Raw genomic sequence first — 21,087 nt, forward strand, 5'->3', positions numbered from 1 at the left:
ACAGAGTAACTCTATTTGCTCTAGCTGGAGCGTGGTTGCTCTTTGCGGAAAACACAGGGGCACGTACAGAGCTGCAGGGCTGTAAGCAGAAGGTGGTGCAGGCAAGGTAGGTGAGGAGGACCCAGGGCTAGAAGAAAAGCAGATGCTGCAGGGAAGAGCAAGTGGCGGTGCAACGGAGTGCAGGGAGCCCAGTGTCAGGAGGCTGGGCAGTGAGAAGTGTGAGAAGACCAGAGGGAGTCTTGCAGGTCAGGACTGAGAGACATTGTGCTTTGCTTTCATCTGCATGACTACTGTGGTAACTGGACTTGCTGTCTACTGCCATCTTCCCTCCTTCAAGCGATCTACACCTGCCAGACAGCGTCTGCTCCATCTGTGTGCTGGGAAGCCAACACCCTGTGTTTTGCCTCTCCCTCCAATGGGACCAAGGAGGGTAGCTAAGAAATACAGCAGTTGCTCAGCAACTCCCTGTCCCCCGAGGAGGACAACGTAAGCTATCTGCACCAGCCTCCTGGATTGTTCTCTGCACAGCTGGAGGTGCTCCTACCCTGAGTTTTTCCAGGATCCCTCTGCTCAGCCTGTGGATCTTCTCCCCCTGCAAGCCTCCGAAACCTTCATTTCAGAAAACAAAAAAGTCATTGTACAGGGTGTGCTGACCCATCGTGGCAGGACAGTGCAGGACAAAGGCCGAGCTGAGGGGACATGGCATCAGCTTATTGATCACTGAGGAGACCTTGAGCTTGGGTAAATAGATGTCCTCCTCTCTCTCCCCCTCCATGCATGTGTGAGCTGGCTTGCGTAGGGGGTGCGGGCCAGGCCTCACAGGCGGCAGCGGGCTTCAAAGGTAGGTCTGCAGCTCTGGGGGAAACCCCGGTGCCTACCATCAAATCTTCTAACAAAGAGGCTCTTCTGCTGCTGCTTCCTGCCCTCCTCCCCCCCGCCCCTCCGTCTGCGGTTCTTTGCTTGTGCCTGCTGTTTCTGAAGGGATGCTGTGGTAGCAGAGAAGTGCCTTTGCTCTGCCTCTCCTGGACTGCCCAACCTGCTTCACTGGGGAGGAGATCCTCCCCAGGGGTTGCATGAAAAAGTGACCCACAAGAAGCAAGGGAGGACAGTCTGTCCTGGGCCTGTTTGTACCACGTGCCTCTCTGGAAGGGTACATTAGAGCAAGCAGACATGCGGCTGATTGTCTGAGTACTGATGTTCAGCAAGCTGGGTTTAATTTTCCAGAGCGAGTTACCTGGTGCTTATGTTCTGCAAACATGTTTCCGTGTTGCAAGGCAGCCTGGAGGGCCCACTTGCCCCTATCATGGGAACGCTCCGGGGTATCCACATGGGCTAAAACGGGTGTGAGGCCAACCATCTCTTCCCATGTCTGCAACAAGTCCCTCCTGTGCATTCATGCCTGCACAGTCACACGCACCACTGGGCACGAGGACAACTCACACAGACAGGCCACAGGCATTCCCCTAGACCTCTGTGCCCTCCCATGTAGATGCATTCACATCCCTTTCCTCTCCAGCCACAGAAACACATTAAGCCCTTGGGAGGGAGCTGTGCACTGGGTGATGGCGGAGGAAAGGAGAAGGAAGGCGGGTGTGATAACCAAGATTAACGTGGCTCTCTTGGGCAATGCCATCTCTTGCCCTCAGAGTCTGGGGCTGACAGAAGGGGAGCGGTCAGGAGGAAGCAAAAGAAGCAGCCTGGGGTAGACGAGGGGCAAAGGAAGACAGAAGGTGTCCCCTGGCACAAGCAGAGGGTGGTGGAGAGCTAAAGGTTTTTCGGGTGCTCTCTCCTCACTAGCTCAGCTAGCGAGTCACTGTGAGCAGAGGCTCAGCCCTGGGACATACAGTCTGGTGGGAATGGCAAGGTTTGTTTACTTTTACAGACTGAGAGTAAAGTCACACAGCAGGCAAAGTGCAACTTCAGACTCCCAGGCCGTGGCTGTTTTGTGCAACTTCTGTGTGCTTTTGAGGTCACAAAATTTATTTTGTGTTGATTTCTAGGTCAATACAATACCAGTTTTAAAACCATTCCCAGCCTGGGAGGACAACATTTTTGTCTCTGGAGAAATTCATTATTGTACTCATTTGTGGTTTTGGCAGAAGCAAAACCCAGGGAATGCCTTTGAAAATTGAGGGATTACCCAGGAGGCGTAGACAGGACCATGTCCTGGAAGCCGGTCTCCCACTGAATTAGGCGTTTTACTCACATTTGCTCTGAGCAAAGTCTTTTACGGTTAGCACGCAGATCTCTTGGGACTACAGATCTTGGGAGAGGAGCACAGCGATGGCAGAGCACCTCCAGAGACAGATGTAAAGGGATGCAGAAAACCCAGCCTGACCATGGTGTGCTGTGTCACTAGATGCCCCTGATGGAGGCCGAGGAACAGGAGGAAGATGCCAACTCCTTCTCAAAGGACGGATCAGAGACTAACTCCCGTGACTGCCTCCGCTATGTGCCCCTTGGGATAGCCTTTCTTTTGTTGGCTGGAGCTGCTGCAGCAACCTGGTATTTCCTAGGTAAAAATTCAACATGTATTGTCCTCACGCAGGAGGTGGATGGGGTGTAGTCAAGGCAATGCCCAAGCCAAAGTGCATTAGAGACTCTGGGTGATCTTTACAGACTCATACATAGGGGTAAACCCCTCTCTCCTACATATCGGAAAGGTAATCCAGTAGTGTCTTCTGTTGGCAGACTACAGACCGTGGCACCTGGAACCGGCCATCCTGCAGTTTTACTCTGGCAGCCTCCAGGTCCTCAATCGCCAATACTCCCCGGACCTTGGGCAGGTGGAGTCCAGAGCCTTCTGGTTGGAGTCAGCTAAGCTCCAGAAGATGGTGAGGGCAATTTCATGACCAGAGCTGACCCTGAGGCAGTTCAGTGAGTAAAAAGAGGAAGGGGTTAGGTATCCCCATCCAAGTGACAGACTTGATGGGTCTGTACAGCAAGAGGGATGAAACATAGGGTTGGCCATAGGCCCTTTGCCACTGTAACATTGCACAATAGTTATCGGATGACCTTCTCGTTGCAGCTGAAGGAACTGATTCGTGCCACAGAGCTGGGTCGATACTACAACTCGAGCACAGTGTATGCCTTTGGGTGAGTAGCACCCAGAGCATTTTTGCTTGTTTGTGTGCGAAAGCTTCCAGTCAATTATACTCTGGTGTTGCTGAAATCTGGCCATGACAAACTGCTGCAGTCCCCACCATAAACTTTAGGCTTGGCTGGGCAGTCCAGATCCAGAATGGTTCCAGTATGACAAAGCTGGGGATATTTTGATGTTCACCTGAGGTCATGATGAAAAGCCAAAACTGAGCAATTTTTCCTAGAGGCAAAAGTTCAAGAAATGAAAAAAAATTACTGGGAAGAACTGAAAAAAAAAATAATTTGGGCTTGGCATTCTCAGTAGAAACTAAGCAGCTGGAAATTAATTTCTCTAATTCAAGAAAGTCACTTTATGGCCTGATTCCAGGCACCAGAAGGGAGAGGCCAGAATGCACTATGGAAAAGGTATTCCAGCCAAGAAGCATGGTCCACCTGGGAATAGGGTATCAGTGGAATGGGACAGATATGGGACTACAGCTTTGCAGGTCATCACAGTAGATCAAGAAAGCAGGAATAACTTCTAAACCAATGTATACATATGCTTCTGATTTCTTTTTCCATGGAGAACTACACGCCTAAATTTGTCCTTCAGCTAAGGAAAATTCCAATTTAGATGCAACTGCATTTTCAACTGGGAAAAGAAAAGTTTCACTTGCAATTCTTCCTCTAGTCTTTTACTCAACAAAGGTTTGTTTCAACATTTCTTCCCCCTCCCTCAGCCAATTTTCTCTGCCAGCTGGTTGAACAGAGCTTTCCCAGTCACAGTCTCCTGCAGCTTCAGCCTGCCCAGCATTAATGGCTTGTGGTAAGGTACTGAGACATACTTGTCACCACTGGGAGGTGAGACAATGAAGTCTTGAGTGTTTCTTTTCAACCTCTGGTCAGTAGTAACCAAAGGTCATTTCTACCTGAAATGAGACTACTCATTAGACCAGTCTTGATTAATTATGACATTAATTTGAGTGTGTATGGTCATCACTAAAGGCAGATGGCATAAAATGTCTTCCTCCTTCAAAGGACTGAGCATTAACTAGCACCATGGATATAGCAGCTGTCCTGCCCCACTCAGAGTGGTTCCTCTGGGTCACGGCAGCGAGATGGCAAGTCCACACAGATATGTCTGATTTGTGGAAAAACAGTGGGTGGTTAATCTCTGGGGTTTGCCTCTCCAGTGATTCTGGAGAGGAAGAAAAAGGATATTTGACATGCTATTTCTCTGTTAGGGAGGGGGCTCTGACCTTCTTCTTCTGGTTTGCCCTCCAAATCCCTGAGAGTCAGCAGGAGGAGTTGACTGTTGAGAAGGTAAACACAATGCTCCACCAAGAGCTCTCCATCAGCTTCAACAGTTCGGGCAGCCTGTCCTACCAGACAGAGTACAAGGTCAACCCAGACTCGCTGGTTCTGCTGGGTAAGTACCAGCTGCTCAGCTGTGGCCTGAGCAGTCAGAAATGCTCCAAGGTTTATAAGGTGTTGATGGGAGGTTACAAGAAGAGGCCAGAAGTCACTAATGCAGGGGATAGAGGAAATATGAAGAGGATAGGGAGGAAGTGAGAATCAGGAAATGCAGTTACACATTTCCTCCTCATAGAGGAGAACTGAAGTTTGATTTTAATAAAGCATCCTTCCTTTGAAGAATTAAAGATTATCGGAGATACAGTTGACCATGACCAGCTAGGTAACTTTTCTTTTTTTTCTCATTCTCCCATCAGCTTTGGCTTCTGCAGAGTAAGATCTTACACAGGTTATGACTTTGATCAGCTCAGCTCAAAAATAGCAAGCAATTAGGTTTCCTGCATTCCTTTGGGAGATTATTCCAGGCTACTTGATTGAGGGAACAAAGGCAACATACCCAAGTCACCACTAGTCTTACTCTGGGATAAAGCATTATTGCCACTTCAATTCCTGATATATGATTTTAGGGATTATTTATTGTTGCCCAGGGTGAAGATCACAGCCTGTTTAAAAAGCCACCCCCACAGAACTGCTCTGAAATAGGTGCTAGATAAAGGACTAGGGGATGTGTCTATATTCAATGCATCCAAGTCCAATGAAATTTGTATTTAGTCTTTATAAAAAGACTTAACTTCTCAGCCTGATCTGATCCCTCTTACAGAGCCCCAAACGTCGCAGGCCATAACATACACTGTGTTTCTTCTGTCCCCTTGGGACTCTCATTTCCAAGTTTCTTCTTCCCATGAAGTGATACATCTCCAAGGCTTTTTCCCCAGACATGTTATCTTGCATTTTTCTAAGGTGAATCTTATTTTAATACATCCCATCCATATTTTCTTTAACTTTTCCTTCCGCATCTAAATTGTTTTGATTTGGGGGTCATTTTTTTTGTGTCCCCAAAGAAAAATTCATTTCCTCAAAATGATTTTCACTCCCTCATCCAGACCATTGTGTTAAGATCTTATTCTGCAGCTGCATTATCATCTCATGAAGACATCTCCCTCAGTTACCATCAATATTCTACTTCTGATCTTTTTCCAGCATACCAGACCTTATGCTCAGCCAATTTAATTTAACTTTCTTAAGAAAGATATGATAAGACAATATGCTAAATGCTTCCAAGTCAGCCCATCTAGCATTTTCCCTTTATTTGCTCACTTCATAATGTAACTCATAAACAAATAAAAATGATTGTGCCATTCTTTTTAGCTGTTTCCAGTTCCCTCTTATCTCTTTTGCATCTGTTTCACTGTTTTATTCACTTCAGCAGACCACACTTCTTTCTATTTTAGATTTAACACACTAGTTGTAGTTTCTCCATCTCCTTCTGCTTTCTCTAGTCCTTTCCACCTCCCTCTCCAGTCAGAAGCACTGTCTAGCAACTGTGGCAAAAGCCAGAAACCTCTTACACTGCTGGGCCAGGATGACCTCAAGACAGTGACTTAACCTCTGGCTTCATTTGCTCTGTAAAATTGGAGTGAAAAAATAGCTAGCTAATAGCAAGTCATTAGCACTTCATTGCTTTCTGACAGACTCATTTGCTGACCTGCTTAGCTCTAAACATTAAGTCTTGCAGCCTGCCTTAAGACACGGAGTTGCAAACTATTGACTAGCTCAGGAACCTCTCCAACATCTCCAATGTTTTATTTTTAATGACAGCTACACTCACCCCAGGACACTAGCCTCCCCTTTCACCAGAAGAGTTTCAGGACTTCCTTCTCCTTATAGGAACTCAGTTTTAATACCTTCAGATAAGAGAGTACTTAATATCAGCTCAGCATACATCCTTCCCTACAGCACATGAACTTCTCTGGGAGCCTGCCTTATGCATGCAGGATCATCTTTTCCACAACATCTGTTTTTGCCATGACAAAACTGGTCAGCTCTCCCCACAGAATTTCAAGCTCTGCTTAGGAGCTACAGAAGACCAAAGCCCTGACCTAGGCAAGCCCCCAACAACAATTCTCACACCCAACTGACCTCACAATGCCTTTTATTTTGGCAATTATTCCCAGTAGCACCTGATCTCTAGTTGCTCCCAGTTCAGCTGGGAGGCTGGAGCAAAGCCCAGCTCTCCTAAAAGCGTTGTCCACCCTGTGACTCTATTTTGCACATATTTGTAGTCCTTGCTGGTGGCTTTCTCTGCATCTCCCTTCTCCAGAGGTGGACTCTATAAGAATGTTGAGTAGCTCATCAACCAGTGGTCATCAAAAGAGACCTCCTTCCCCATCCTCAGTAACTCTGATGCATTTCAGTGAGGGTTATTTAAACTGGGAGAGCAGGGGAGGGGTAAGCAGACAGTGAAGGCTCTGGGAAGTGGGCTTGTGCCCTGTGGTGTGGCTGGCAGAGGATGGGGGTGGCTGCCTGAGGCAATGCTCAGCCCTCCTGGGAAGGAGAAGAGGTCCTGGAATAGCACACAGAAAGAAGCAAGGAAAAAAGGCAGAGAAGCTCATGGTGGGCTGGGAAGCATGAATCTGGGCTGTTGGAATTGGCGCGGAGGCTAGAGAGATTTCCCAGAGAGATGAGGTAGGGAAGGCATGGCTGAAACAGGTCCCTGAGAGCAGACAGAGAAACACCTGGAGCTGCCCCATGTCACTTACGTAGGAAGGAATGGAGTCATCACCTGCCATGCTAGAATTCAAATACTGCCAGTTTATCTTTTTGTTTATCTTCCTTTATATATTTCCTTTCTAACAGAATCCAGTGTGAAAGACATAGTAGTGCTGAAATCCACTCTGGGTAGGCTATTTTTTCCTTTTGTTTTGAGTTCATGGGAGGGATTTTTACAGGGGACAGAAAGCGTGTTGGCTTCCTGGAATTGTAAATCCTGGGAAGGGGAGATGAGAACAGTAGCAAGGGAGCACCAGTGCCACTTGGCCAGATCCATACTACCTGATGCAGCTATGTGTGGGACCTCTCTGAGCATCCCGACACCTCTGCCCCAGTAGCACACCACTGTGCAGTGATACCAGCTCCCAGTGCAGCCACCTTAGTCTTGTCCCTGTCCTGATGAATCCTGTCAAATAGCTTGGTGTACTAGTAAAACAGTGCTAATTCCAGACGCCATGAAATCCTACAGGGTGGGATGGGGGTTTCTCTGCGTGGCTCTGCACTCGATGTGGTGTCAGTCATTTAGGAGTATGTTGTCTTAGTGATGTTTGAAGGTGCCTTTAGTAATTTCAGGCAGTGTTGTAAGTGCTGTGGCTGGCAGCTTGCATTAGATATACTATTGGAAACTCACCTTTAAGCTGACTTTCACTCAAATATCTTGGACTGGAAGCCTGCTGAAACCTGGAAATCAGACAATGGGGGGTGTAAATCCAGGAAGAATATGGGGATGAGAGGAGAAAGAGATGAAGAAGAAAATTAAGCCAGTGGAATGTGTTGTGCTGATATTTGAAGTCTGAGGTAGTATTGGCTTAACCAAGGAATAGGGGACAGTTCTTACAGACAGAAACTGGGGCACTGGTACAAGGCGACTGGTGCCACTGCAACATATGTAAGAGTAAACTGAGATTACTGGAATGAGTCAGCCTTACCCTGAAATGGGGCTCACATTGATATCTCAAGGGACAATCCCATATCTTAATTTCCCTTACAACTACCCCTTAAGCCCTGCTTTGCCTCCATTTACATAATCCTGATGTTTAAATCCATGTATCTTTCCCCTGGCTTCAGGTTGCTACAGGTACAGCTATGTCCAGGAGGATGACTTCCTAAGGCTGGAGGGCCCTGACTACTTGGCCTCCAGTTGTCTTTGGCACCTCCACAGCCTCAAGGGCTACATGATTAAGCTACGCCTGGAGTGGACTCTCCCAGACTGCAGGGACCGCCTGGCTATGTACGACGCAGCTGGGCCCCTGGAGAAACATCTCATCACCTCGTAAGTAGCTCCTGAGCAGGGCGGGCATGGCAGGGAAGCCAGGCAGGATGGCACAAAGCACCACAGCAGGGGAAAGTGTTAGACTACATCAGAGGAAATTCTCTTTGATGCAGAACATGCCTCTCGCTGATCAGCTGAAGTCACTGATGTGGGATATCACACAGACAGCTGTGCAGTCTGAGAGATTACAGCAGCACGAGCTGTCTCTCTGCTGGACCTTTATTTGATTCAGTTAGTGCCTCACAGCAGGCGTGTGCTGTGGATAACATAGACCTCCATTGTCTCTCTTTCTTGTTCTTTAGTTTGTTTGTTGCTTGCTTCACTCCCATCCTTTTATCTCTTTCCCCTGAGGATCTACGGCTGTAGCCGGCAGGAGCCCGTTGCAGAAGTCCTTTCATCCGGCTCTGTCATGTCCATTGTGTGGAAGAAAGCCATGTACAGCTACTACGACCCCTTCATCCTCTCAGCGCAGGCGGTGCCCCTCAGAGGTGAGCAAGGCTGGAGGAGGGAGACCACAGATACAGGAAGGAGACAGGTTGTCTCCTACAACATCATAGCTCCTAGTGGTGCTCCAATCCCCATTAGGGTCAGAATTCACTCTAGATTGCAAGGGTGGAGGTGGTCAGTAAAAAGCAGGTAAGATTTTGCTCCCTCACCTGGACTCATACATTAGCTTGAGTCTTTATAGCCCAGCAGAGCCTGAGTGATCACGATACTTTAGGAGCAAGCCCAAGCTCTCACATGTGAACAGCCCAGATGTGGCCTGAACATCACGTCCAAATGGGCTCGCAGATAAATGTCATTCAATATAAGAGTCTAAAGCAGCAATGTACATTACCATTAGCCTTCTTTGAACAAGATGAGGAGACTAGAAGTCTTGCCAGGTAGAAATGAAGGGGGATGGTGGAACATCTCAGTCACCTCTAGCATCAGGCCTTAGAGCCTCTTTTCTCCCCTCCTACAATGGAATGAGTACATGGCATCCCCAGACTGAGGTTGAGCTGACAGGTAGCAGGGATTTCAATGTCTGTATTTACAGGCTGCGAAGTGAATATAACTCTGCGGGAGGGCCTGGAGCTGCAGGGGAAGATCGGCACCCCACACTACCCCAGTTACTACTCGCCCAACACACAGTGCACCTGGCACATGACGGTAAGAGCCAGTTCCCACAAGAGCATCCGCTCCATCCCTGAAACCCATGCGATACTCTCCACCTTAGCGGGGGGTACAGCCAGTGTTCTCAGTCAGATCATCATGAGAAGCAAGCAGAGGGTGGCAGCCTGCCTAGCCTCCACATAATGTGTGTTTCTGAGGGGGAAGAAGTCTAATATTGCATGCCATAGCAGAAGAGGAATCTGGAATCTGGTCTCCACAGGAGTTCTTCAAGGCAGAAACAGATTGCTAGAAATTCCTAGGAATTACCGTGCTTGAGATTAGCAGCAGAGCCACTCTGACCTGCAGCCTGGCTCCAGTTTAGAGGGTGCTTCCTTCTGGTCTACAATGTGTGCATTGGCAGCTCTCCCCTTCACATCCACCCTGCTCATTTCTGTCATGTGGAGTGGGCTGCAGCACTCGTCGGAGCCACCTACACTCTGCTCTGGAACTCCTTGCCTGCAGGTCCCATCCCTCGACTATGGGGTCACCCTGTGGTTTGACGCCTACGCACTCAGCAGACAGAAGCATGACCTGCCCTGTACCCAAGGCCAGTGGATAATTCAGAACAGAAGGTGTGTGCTGGGGTCCTGGTTTCCATCTCTCACTTCTCACCTGGGATTAAACTAGGATTAAACCTCTGCAGGTCCCCTGCTCACTTCAGCCACGAGGTCTGAGGAAGGAGAGCCTATCACCACATTCAGTGGCCGCTGTTGGTACTGGTGCCTCTTGCTTTTCTACTTCTTCTTCAGCCTCTATTGTTCATAGGCTCCCCAGTGAGCACATTTCTTACAAATTTGCTTAGAGCTACCAGCCTGCCTTCTCTGTCTTGCTGTTTGCATCAGGCTTCCTAGTTTTCTCCTGTGTGTGTAACCCTGGTGTCCTCCCACGTCTCCTGTATTTGCAAATCTGCCTGTCACCACCTCTGCAATATTATCTGTGTGTGCCATTGCCTTGCATCCACCTCCATACAGATCTTCCTCCTCACTCCATATCCTCCTGCTTTGACTACAGCCACTTTCCCCTGCAGGACTTCCCAAAATTAGCATCCATATATAGCTGGGGCTGCTTCCCACCACTGCCCAGGTGCAAAGGACTGAGAGCTGCTGCACTCCCATTTCCTCAAAGCAGGCTCCAAGATGGATGGACCTATGGCTTTTGTTTTTCCTCCCACTTACTGCAAAATTGCCCCTTTCCCTCCAAAACTTCCCCCAGCCCATCTGATTAACTTCCTCTCCACTGCTCCTGTGGGGGTAACTTCTTTTCCTCTGAAGGATCTGATCCAGAAGCTATGTTCCCCTGGCTTAGGATTTCCACTTTTTCTCTCCCTGCCTTCCTCTAGTAAACTGTCAGCGCCACAGTTTCTACAACATGGCTTCTTCAGGAAGATAAATTTAAGAACTGAATTGCTTTGTGTGGCCTGAATTCAGCAGTTGCCCAGAAAGTGGGAAATGTCCAAAGGTAGTAGGGTCACTCTGGACTCTGTATCTCATGCCATATTGAAGGCATTTTGCCTTCCTGGCTTACCACCACCACCCAGTTTTTCTGCCTCCCTTCCCATCCCAGCCCCACGAAGTCCCCTTGCCCCACTTTGTTGTCTTCTCCTCCCTCCCTGCTCGAGACATCCCACCTGTGTTTGCTTCTCAGGTTGTGTGGCCTGCGGACCCTGCAAGCCTACGCTGAGCGGATCCCAGTTACGTCCTCTGCTAACATCACCATCATCTTCACCTCACAGATCTCTTTAACTGGCCCCGGCGTACAGGCAGCTTACAGCCTGTACAACCTATCTGACCGTAAGTTCAGGTTCCTTCCTGCTCCTTAGTGGGGTGGTGGCTACCGTAGCCCTTGTGCACTTGGCTTGTGTTAGAAGAAACAAACACAAGACACAACACATGATCCCTAAGTGCCATCTGCCCTTCAGGCACATGCTCACAAATGTGGTGATGCACACACCACTGATCTCCTGAAGAGGCATTTACATGCGAAGCTGCTTCTGCGCATGTGGCCCTGCCTCGTGTTGCCAGAGCATCCAGAGCCCAGCTTCAGAGAGCTGCCTACAAGCTCACCCCTGTGCCCACATCATGGACTAGCCTTGAGAATTTAATGAGAGAGTATCTCCAACTTGAAGTGACTTCTATTTCAATTATAAGGGCTCTTAGAGAGAGCTGTTTCCTGCTCATCTTAGAATCCGTGCAAGTGAGAGACAAATAAAACCACACACAAATACTCATACGCACATATGCAAATGCACGCCCATGGTCATCTTTCCAAGGTTTCTTCATCTCCCTCCTAAAGGATGCCTGTAATGCATACCAGTCCCTGCATGCGTGCACCTGCCAACACCTGTCTAACACCAACCCCTTCAAGGCCCTGACCGAGTTTTAACAGCAACTCCAAAGAACCTATTTCAGCTTTTCCACAGCATTCAGGAGTCATGAAACAGTGCTAAACCAGAGGTACAGCACGCCAGGCGGGTGGTTGTCCTGGCTCTTGCCTGTTGGTACAACGGGAAGCAGGGAGAGATCCCACCTTCCCCTGGTGCATAGCCTGGCTCCATTTGCCCTTCTTCAGAGCAGATGACGTGGCAGATTTTGCGGAGCACAGTCAGCAAGTGCCACCAGCATGCTGCTGCAGCACACGTGTGGTCAGGAAGGTGTGCAGCTCCACGCTCCACTTTCAAGCCACGGTGCTCTGTTGCAAGGAGGTTTCCAGTCACTGGGGACTAACTACTCTCTGGTGGTTTCACAGCCTGTCCCGGGGAGTTCCTGTGTTTGGTGAACGGCTTGTGCGTCCCAGCTTGTGATGGGATCAAAGATTGCCCCAATGGGCTGGATGAGAGAAACTGTGGTGAGTGATTTCTTTTCCTCACTGGTCCCTGGTCTCGGCAGGACACAGCCCCTTGCTCCTCCAAAGGTAGGGAGAGATGAGGAGGATTCAGCTGGCTTAGGTACAGCCTTGTACCTCCCCTGCAGGAGCTTAAACCTCTGCATCCATAAAAGTCTCATCCCACTGCCGGATGGCTTCAGCCTGCTCGGGAAGGAGCAGCAACGCTTCTTGCTCCTGTGCTCAGCAGTCCTCCTGGGAGAACCTCCCTAGTACCCGTGCACCAAGAGCTACAGGCAGCCTGAAAGAAGCTCCCTGCCCAGGCTCTCCCCCAACTTGTCCTGCTTTCTCCCCACCCGGGGGCCTGACAATCAACCTCAGCCCTGGCCTACAGCCCCCTCTGCTGTCATACCACTCAGCATCCCCCTCCCAACCCTCCCACCCTGCCCACACCTCCCCAAGCCCACCCGCGGCCATGCTCTTTCCCCTTTCCCCCCAGGCCATTCGTGACACTTGATCTATACAGATCCTCACCCATATATTGCGCCCTAGTTTGGGAGCATCTAAGTCCTCAATCAGCCATCAGTTCTCCACACCAACAGCAGTTAGTGCTGACACAGACACCATCCCAGGCATCCCAGGACTCCTGCAAAGCCCCATTCTCATAGGAAGAACTATTCAGGCTCAGACATGACACCTAATGTAGCTATTCTCCCATCCCTGGTGTGAGTGGAGGGGGCTCATCACATTGCTGTCACCACTAATTTTTCATTAGTTGTCCCTCACAGCTATTTTTTCACAGACAGAAAGATCCCTGAACCACTGGAGACAGTGGCAAATTCTGAAAGATTCAGAGGAAGGTATAGAAAAGTCTAAAGTAAAAAGAAGGAGAAATCTTTCTTAAATAAGTTGTAATTCAGTGCTGGAATTGTGGGAGTTCTCACAGGTTGGGTTTTGTGTTGTCTGCAGTCTTGCTGGCGGTGCACTCCGTCCCATCATCCAGCTGTCTGATATCAGGGCTTGCTTGCTTGCTTCCCTCATGCAGACAAGGATACATATGCATCCTTATAAATATCTAATACTTTCTTGAATCCTGTTAGCTTCTGGGATCCAGGGATATCTTGTGTCATTCAGTTCCACAGGTTAACACAGACCAAGACTGAACAAAAAGTGTATTTGTTTCTCAGTGCTTTCAAACACCTCTTTGTATTTGAAAAAGAAAATAGAAACATTGTGATTTCCTTCCTTTCTTGCACTCTTGCCACTGTTGCATCCTTCCTTATTCACTCTGTGTCTGTATGGAACCGTCCCTGCCTTTAAAATTAATGTTCACATTGCCTGACACCTCTAGTCATCTGGAAGCCTCAGACTAATTACTGAAGAAATTGTTGTCATTGCAGTAAGAAAATGCCCGGGAAGTACTGGCCCACCGTGCTTGGTGTTGCACATAGATACACACAAACACAGGACAAGGGGACAGTTCCTGCTATGAAAATGTATAATCAGAAGTCAAACTCTGTGATGGGTAGGCACCTTAGGCCCATCTCCATCCTGGGCAGCTATCAGAGCTCATGGACACCAAGGAATCCATCATTGTTCAGGACTCACCTATCAGAGAGTAAGGGGAGCAGCTGCTCTGCAGGGGAAGGTGACCCATGAGCTGAGGGTCACAGCAAGGTAGGAGGAACCATGAACTCACCAGACAAGATACAGTCCTACAGAACCTGAACAAGGGAAGCAGGCCAGGTCTGGTGATGGTAACCTGGGGTCAACCAAGAGTCCAGTGACCACAAGACAAGTCCATAGTGATGAGGCAGGTCCAAGGCCAAGCCAAGAAGTCAAGAAAAGTTAAATCAGCATCAACGAAGTATAAGACAGGGTGCAGGCACACCTACAACATAGATTAGGCAAAAAACAATAGCAAGGACTCAGATTAAATGCAACTCCTGAGCAAAAGGGGACCAGGCTCCTGCTCTTCATGGCAGTCTGTTTCAAGACTACACAGTTGCACTATACCACAGCTGGTCTTAAGCATAGGCTGTGAAATCCTTATGAGGTGGGGGAAGAGGTTGCGGAGCCTACCGGTGCACTTATGGCCCTGACCTCATACCTGATGCCTTGTCTTGCATAGCTAATTCCTGGACACTTCCCTCCCGCACAGTTTGCCCTGCAAAGTTCCAGTGCCGCGAGGACAGCACTTGCATTGAGTTCAGCAGGGTCTGCAATCAGCAGCTGGACTGCATCAACGGGAGCGATGAGGAGCAGTGCAGTGAAGGTAGGGAGGGGACGGTGCTGGGCTGGCAAATACCTTCCCCCATGCTCGAGCTGAGGCTGTCAGTAGCGTACTTCCCTCTTATGAGGTAAGGGCACCAGCGGGGAGTTAACATGCCCAACCTGCTCACAATGTTTGCTTTGTAGCTGACCAAGCTTGCTCAGGAAATTCCCTGTCATCATTTAAGGAGTTCCCCCAAGCTCTCTGGTGCTTTTTTCCCCCCACTCAAAGGACTTCAGGCTGTGTTTGCAACCTGCCACCCTCCCTCATCCCTGGCTCCCCTTCTTCTTCGCAGGGGTTCCCTGTGGTCCTTTTACCTACCGCTGTGAAGATGGGACCTGTGTGAAGAAACCCAACCCCCTGTGTGACACCACTGCAGATTGCAAGGACCTGTCCGATGAAAAGCGCTGTGGTGAGGAAATGCTCAGTCACACATCAGCCAGGCAGGTTCAGGATGTCACATAGCTGCAAATCACCCCCTTTTCCCCCCACCACCCCAGCATAAGCACCCACCATCCCTTGTTCCACCACCTTCCCCCTACCCCAGCCCCATGACAGCAGTGCTCCATCCCACAGTGGCAGTGGCAGCAGCAATGAGCCAGCTCTCTGTGCTGAGCTGCCAAGAGGCGTTGTCTGCTCTTTGGACAGCTGCTCCCCAGCTCCTTCAGGCAGAGGCATCAGGCCAGATAGACGTGTCTCACAGGCCAGGTCCTACCCACAGGCTGCCTGTTGAACCGCTGTGCTGGCTTATGTGAAGCAATGCCATCCTACAAGGCTCCAGCCAGGGAAATCACCCGTGACTGCATAGTCATTGGCAGGGAGAGAGCTCGTGTTCTGATTTCCCTCCTTGGTATTTTTGGAGCCTCGGTGGGCAGCGAAAGGGAATGGCTGCGAGGGTTCCCTGACAGGACAGCAGATAGCACAGACGGGGCTCTGCCCTGATGGCATCCCCAGGCTGCAGCTGGAGATGGGGTAAGGCTGTGCAGGCATCAGGTGGGGCATGGAGGGAGTGCTCGCTAGACCTATCCTGGGCAGTATTTAAAGTATCTACTGGCTGCATAAGGCAAGGGATTAGAGGTCAAACTCTTCAGTCAATTAAGTGGGAAAGGAAGGGCAGGCACAGCGTATCACGTTCCCTTCCTCCTCTGCTGTGTCTCCTCCTCCTCAGACTGTGGGCTGCAAGCCTCTCTCAGCAGGATTGTGGGTGGTGCGAATTCTGTGGAAGGGGAATGGCCGTGGCAGGCCAGCCTGCAAGTTCGGGGACGCCACATTTGTGGGGGAACACTCATTGCTGACCGCTGGGTGGTCTCAGCCGCGCACTGCTTCCAGGATGAGAGGTAAGTGGAGAGGAGAGGATACTGGATGGGAGAAGGATTTGCATTGCTTTCCATGTCGCACATGATGGAAGGATCATCCAGCTTGTGAAAATGTCACGGGGTAGCTGTACTCTTCATTTGGCACCCATGCCACGTTTCCCTGTGGCTTGGAGCTGTAAAAATGGGTATGGATACACGCACTAGTATGTGGGTGTGCATGCAGGGAAAAAGGGGCAGTGCTGGGATTCACAGAGCAGTTTGAGAGGGCAATGGTGGTGGAAGACATGTCGCAGCTCTACCTTTGTTTTGGATCTGGGCTGTCCCCATGCTGTCATAACCATGGAGGCATCAGCATGTGCTAGGATGGGGCCAGGATAGCCTTATCTGGGGAGGATGCTGTTTGGGTCCCATGCTGCCCACCTCCATGGCCTGTCCTTTTAGGAGGAAGCACGGTCTCTCCCTCAGTTCCTTCCACCCAGTGTACGTACCACAACAGTGGCAGTAACATACAGATCAGAGGGGTTCACTTATTCTTTCAAACTGAGAAGAAGTGAGGAGGAGGAAGAAGGTCCAGAGCTGTGCTGGGTGACAGGGCTGGGTGAGGGAAGGAGTGTGCACCCACAGGCACAGTCTCTACCTCCTCCAAACTCCCCTTTTCCTCTATCAGTGAGCCAGTGGGGATCCCCCACCTCCCCAGCTACTACTGCTGGACTTCTCCAGCTGCCCTTCCCTCCTGATGCCATGTGAGCTCAGGGAGGAGGAGCTGCTGGTCATCCTCAGTATGGTGACACCTGCCTTGGTAGGACTGGGGCTGCTTTGAAGTTGTGCTTCTCACCTCACCCTGCTCCTGCCATACTCCTACCTGTGTTCTACAACCCTGCAAGGCAGCCTACCAGCACTGGGAGCAAGCCTTTCAGGTGGTCCATGCGGGCTAAATTTGGCCATTTTGGAGTGTCCCAATGCAGAATGGGTGGAGCTAGCACAGCCCTGTCAAATGGTGTATGTGTGTGCTTGTCAGGGAGAGAATTTAAGTGGTGTGCACTTGCACATACTTGCTTGTCTAACCTAGATACACCTTTTAGCCTGCTTTGCTAAGGAAAGTAAGCAAATACAAGCAAGTTGCCTGTGTGTAAGAGTGTCTGCCCAAAGTTGGTCCCACTGTACAAGCATATCAAGGCATCAAAGAGGTGTCCCACCTAGTTTCTTGAAATCAGTAGCCAAATAAAAAAGAGGCCCCTCTGAGGGAGATGATCATCCATATTAGAGACTCCTCAAAAGACTGTGACAGAAGAAGCCAGGCTCTGCCCATCTTTCTCTGTTCATGTGATGAGTTATCTTCTCTGCTGCATCCTACAGACTGGCCTCCGCCTCCATCTGGACCGTTTACTTAGGTAAATATTTGCAAAATGCCACCAGCCACACAGAGGTGTCCTTCAAGGTGATTCGCCTCTTCCTTCACCCTTATTATGAGGAGGACAGCCATGATTATGATGTGGCCTTGCTCCAGCTGGACCATCCTGTTATCACCTCGCCCTTGATCCAGCCCATCTGCTTGCCTGCTCCTTCTCACCTCTTTGAGCCTGGCCTTCATTGCTGGATCACTGGCTGGGGAGCCCTGAAGGAAGGTGGTAGGTGCAAGATCTTTGCTGGTGGCCTACTGTAGCAGAGCCAAGGTGGAAACATAGGTTCAGATGTGGGGTAGGCAGAATAGACTTCTGTTCACCCCAAAGCATTATGCCACCTTCACGCCCTTTGATTTTGGGTCACAGGTTGGCCAAAGATACCTGTTGAGGGCCTTGAAACCTCATTTGGAGAGTCAGGCATGAAAGTCTGGTAAGCTATATGGGGACAGCATGTGTTTCTTAATCCAAAGACTAGAAGAGCCCTTCAGGAATTAGGCGTCTGACAGGGGCTATTCAACCATTGTCACAGCATGGAGCAGCCCTAGTCCCAAAGCCCGACACCATGCCTACACAAACATGTGGGGTCCTGTTGGGTCGTTCCCCAGAGAGCCTGACCAGAGAGAGTTGAGATAAAAAACCTGGTCTTCATCAAACCGGGACTGGGTCTCCTGGGGACACCTGTGTGCGGCCCCTGCAGCAATATTTTCCCCATGTCAAGAACCCTAGGACCTGAGTCCCCCAGCAACACCTGCACTAGTGAATTCAAAGGCAGCAGTGCAGGGTCCCCTGAGGATCACACAGCGTAATTGTTAGCATGTGCCCTGGTACCGTTTGACCATTTGGATCACATAGCACCTGCACACTGCTGGGGCACAGCATGGCCCAAGACCTGTTCCCACAGGGTGGTATGGATTTGTCCATTCTGTTTTGTGAGGAAGAGTTTAGCTGTATGGGCATGGCCTCTTCATGTTCCCTCCCCATAGGGAAAACAAACAGGCCCAGGCTGTTCTTCAGTAGTGCCTGGTACAGGAGTATAGATGTGCTCACCTAGGTCAGCTTAGTGCCTTCATTCACACTCACACACTTGCTCCAGTTGCTTCCTGAAAGGAAACACTCAGGCGTCTATCCAGAAATGGACACTCTGGTTTGCATACTTAGCCAGAAGAGCTTAACATCCATTTCAATGAGAAGGAAACCCAAAACTCTGATATTCCAGCGGTTTCCCCAAGCCAAAATCCCCCTCATCCCAAAAGCTGATGTGCCTACAGCATATCCCTGTAGAGGAAGGTACTGCAGGGGAATGTTACTCCTTCCATGCAGGTGAAGTGCTGTGCTGAAAGTCAGAGACTGCAATGCCAGTGGAGAGCAGAACAGTAATTCAGATGGCAGCTTTCAGCATGCAGTGAGATGGGCATGGGCTGGGGGATCACAGTAAATGGTGGAAAGCTCCACCATTGCTCACTTGCACTGCTTTTGGTGCTCTACCCCTCAGGGCACATCAGCAATGTTCTGCAGAAGGTGGACGTTCAGCTTATCCAGCAGGACATCTGCAGCGAGGCCTATCACTACATGATTTCTCCCAGGATGCTGTGTGCTGGGTACCACAAGGGCAAGAAAGATGCCTGCCAGGTGACAGAGGAGTTGCGGGATCTGGGTTGAGTACTGAAGGTGGGATGTGTCCCAAGTCTCCCAAATGCATTCCATAGCTTGTATCCCTCAACCCTTCCTCTGGTCTAAGTGGCCAACACAGCTCTGAGGACCACTTCTTCCCAGCGTCTTCGCCTTAGACAGGATCCCAATACACTTAAACTCCTTTTCTCATTTCAGCCCATTCTCTGTTCTTTAGCTCCCACTTCCGAGGCTACATCAGCCTCTTCCCCCCTCAGCCTCATTAGCATCTCTCACACACAGTAACCTGTTCATTCCTTCATTACTATCAATCTCAAGGAATTCCTCTGTCTCCCATCCCTCCGGGTATCCAGGGATATTCCACCAGCTTCCTTGCTCTCCCTGTGTTGGAGAAACACCACATATATTGGAGTAGAAGGAAACAGTAGAGCTGTCAGCTTCTTGGGAACTGGCTAAGGGGGAGGAATTTACATGATGAAGGAATGCAACAATGGGTTGGATGTTTGCACTGGAGACTGTTTTTGACATTTGCCTAAGGTACAAGGGATGTTGCAGATGTCCCAGACATGAGTTGAGGGGATACAGGAATCTGCATACAGAGGGACTCAAAGCTAGTGTAATCGTCCAGCAGAAGAAGCTGGCAGATCATCACCACCCCATTTTTCTTTCTCTTTCTACAGGGTGATTCTGGAGGTCCGCTGGCCTGCAAGGAACCCAGCGGCAGATGGTTTCTGGCTGGTTTGGTCAGCTGGGGAATGGGATGTGCACGTCCAAATCACTATGGAGTGTACACCAGGATCACTCAAGTGCTGGGCTGGATGAATCAAACCATGAGCTGAGAAAAGTGCATCTCTGCCTTCTCCCCATCACATGGCAGTCATTCCCAATCTTGCTCACTTGCCTCTCAGAGAGAGTTTCTGTGTGGGATGTTGTCAGATCCAGGATGCTCTTCTGAGCAGGGTAAAAAAAAGCCTGCAGTGGGGATTGTAGAGAAACTCAGGCAGACCCTCTTCCCCCTCAGTGGTTCCCAGGGAGCATCCCAAGGTGTTTGTAGGCCATCCATCCAAAAAAGTTGATGGGGGGTGGGAGGGATGGAGGGGGACACAGATGACATGACACACAGCAACAGTCCCAAGTTGATTGTTTCTGAGAAAAGGAGTAAGGGGATTGAACTTTCCGTGAACCATGTGATTCAGCCACAATCTTATGCTGGAACATTTACTGAAAGAAAATGTGACTGATGTAGTTAGAGATTCCAGTAACTGTGAAATCAATCTGCCTCCCTCTTCCTTCCTGCTGCTTATCCTTCTTCCCCCTTCCCCTCCCATCACTCCTCCTCTTCCATCTCCCTAATTGCTTCTTTTCTTAGCTGGCGCGTGCTGTTCAGTGTGCTGTTCAGCTCAGCCAGGCAACTCTTCACGTCTCACTGATTCCCAGGCACGAGTCCAGCATCACACCCCCAAGCGCGTGTCCTGCCTCCCTGCTGGAGCAGCACCCAGCCTCCTCTCCTGCGCTTTCCTCAGGGAAAGGCCCCAGCCCCTCAGTAAAGTCATTTGGAGCAGCCTCCCATCCCCTTCCCTCAGCCCTGCTAAATACCTTTAACATGAGGGAGTCTCAACTGCTTCCATCTCCTAACTCAGATAATCCAGGAGGTGAAGGAGAAGGCTTAAGGGCACAGTGCTTAAACAGTGACTGCTATGGGTTTGGGTTTTTTTACTAAAGATATACTTATATATGTGTGTGTGTGTGTATATAAATATATATACACACAATGGGCTACTCTCTGGAATTAGAAATAAAATTAATTTGAAGGGTTTGTTGGCTCTAGTTTGCCTCTGTTAAAAATTATCTTGGGGCTTGTATCTTTTTGACCAAATTCCAATCCTGGCACTGGTAAAAGTTTCCACACCCCTGCCCTCCCTCTCAGCTGTGTCCCAGGCACAGTGGGGTCAACATGCTGGCTAGATAGGTGGTCCTCGCTTATTGTTATGATTTAGGGGTGCAGGTACCAGTAACCAAACCTCCTCTGTAGCCCAGCTGCCTGCAGTGGGGATG

The 21,087-nt window shown here is 49.7% G+C and overlaps 1 protein-coding gene across 7 annotated transcripts; it reads left to right on the plus strand.

Annotated features, from left to right (window-relative positions):
* The first annotated feature begins 34 nt into the window (after positions 1 to 34).
* TMPRSS6 (transmembrane serine protease 6) lies at positions 35 to 20,848 on the plus strand. Of its 7 annotated transcripts, none has more exons than XM_054812948.1 (18): positions 35 to 841; positions 2,360 to 2,516; positions 2,692 to 2,834; positions 3,029 to 3,096; positions 4,326 to 4,510; positions 7,252 to 7,293; positions 8,233 to 8,437; positions 8,789 to 8,925; positions 9,477 to 9,589; positions 10,055 to 10,164; positions 11,237 to 11,382; positions 12,338 to 12,436; positions 14,574 to 14,687; positions 14,980 to 15,096; positions 15,853 to 16,021; positions 17,357 to 17,628; positions 18,896 to 19,032; positions 19,713 to 20,848. In XM_054812948.1, the coding sequence occupies exons 2-18, from the start codon at positions 2,360 to 2,362 to the stop codon at positions 19,869 to 19,871; spliced, it is 2,373 nt and encodes a 790-aa protein (XP_054668923.1). In that variant the 5' UTR covers positions 35 to 841; the 3' UTR covers positions 19,872 to 20,848. The 7 variants fall into 7 exon arrangements, with proteins under 7 accessions (XP_054668923.1, XP_054668924.1, XP_054668921.1 ...); XM_054812949.1 differs by having other exon boundaries at positions 35 to 741; positions 2,238 to 2,516; XM_054812946.1 differs by having other exon boundaries at positions 35 to 741.
* The last annotated feature ends 239 nt before the right edge of the window (positions 20,849 to 21,087 follow it).

This window comes from Grus americana, chromosome 1 (assembly GCF_028858705.1).
Source record: "Grus americana isolate bGruAme1 chromosome 1, bGruAme1.mat, whole genome shotgun sequence".
Lineage (NCBI taxonomy): Eukaryota > Metazoa > Chordata > Aves > Gruiformes > Gruidae > Grus > Grus americana.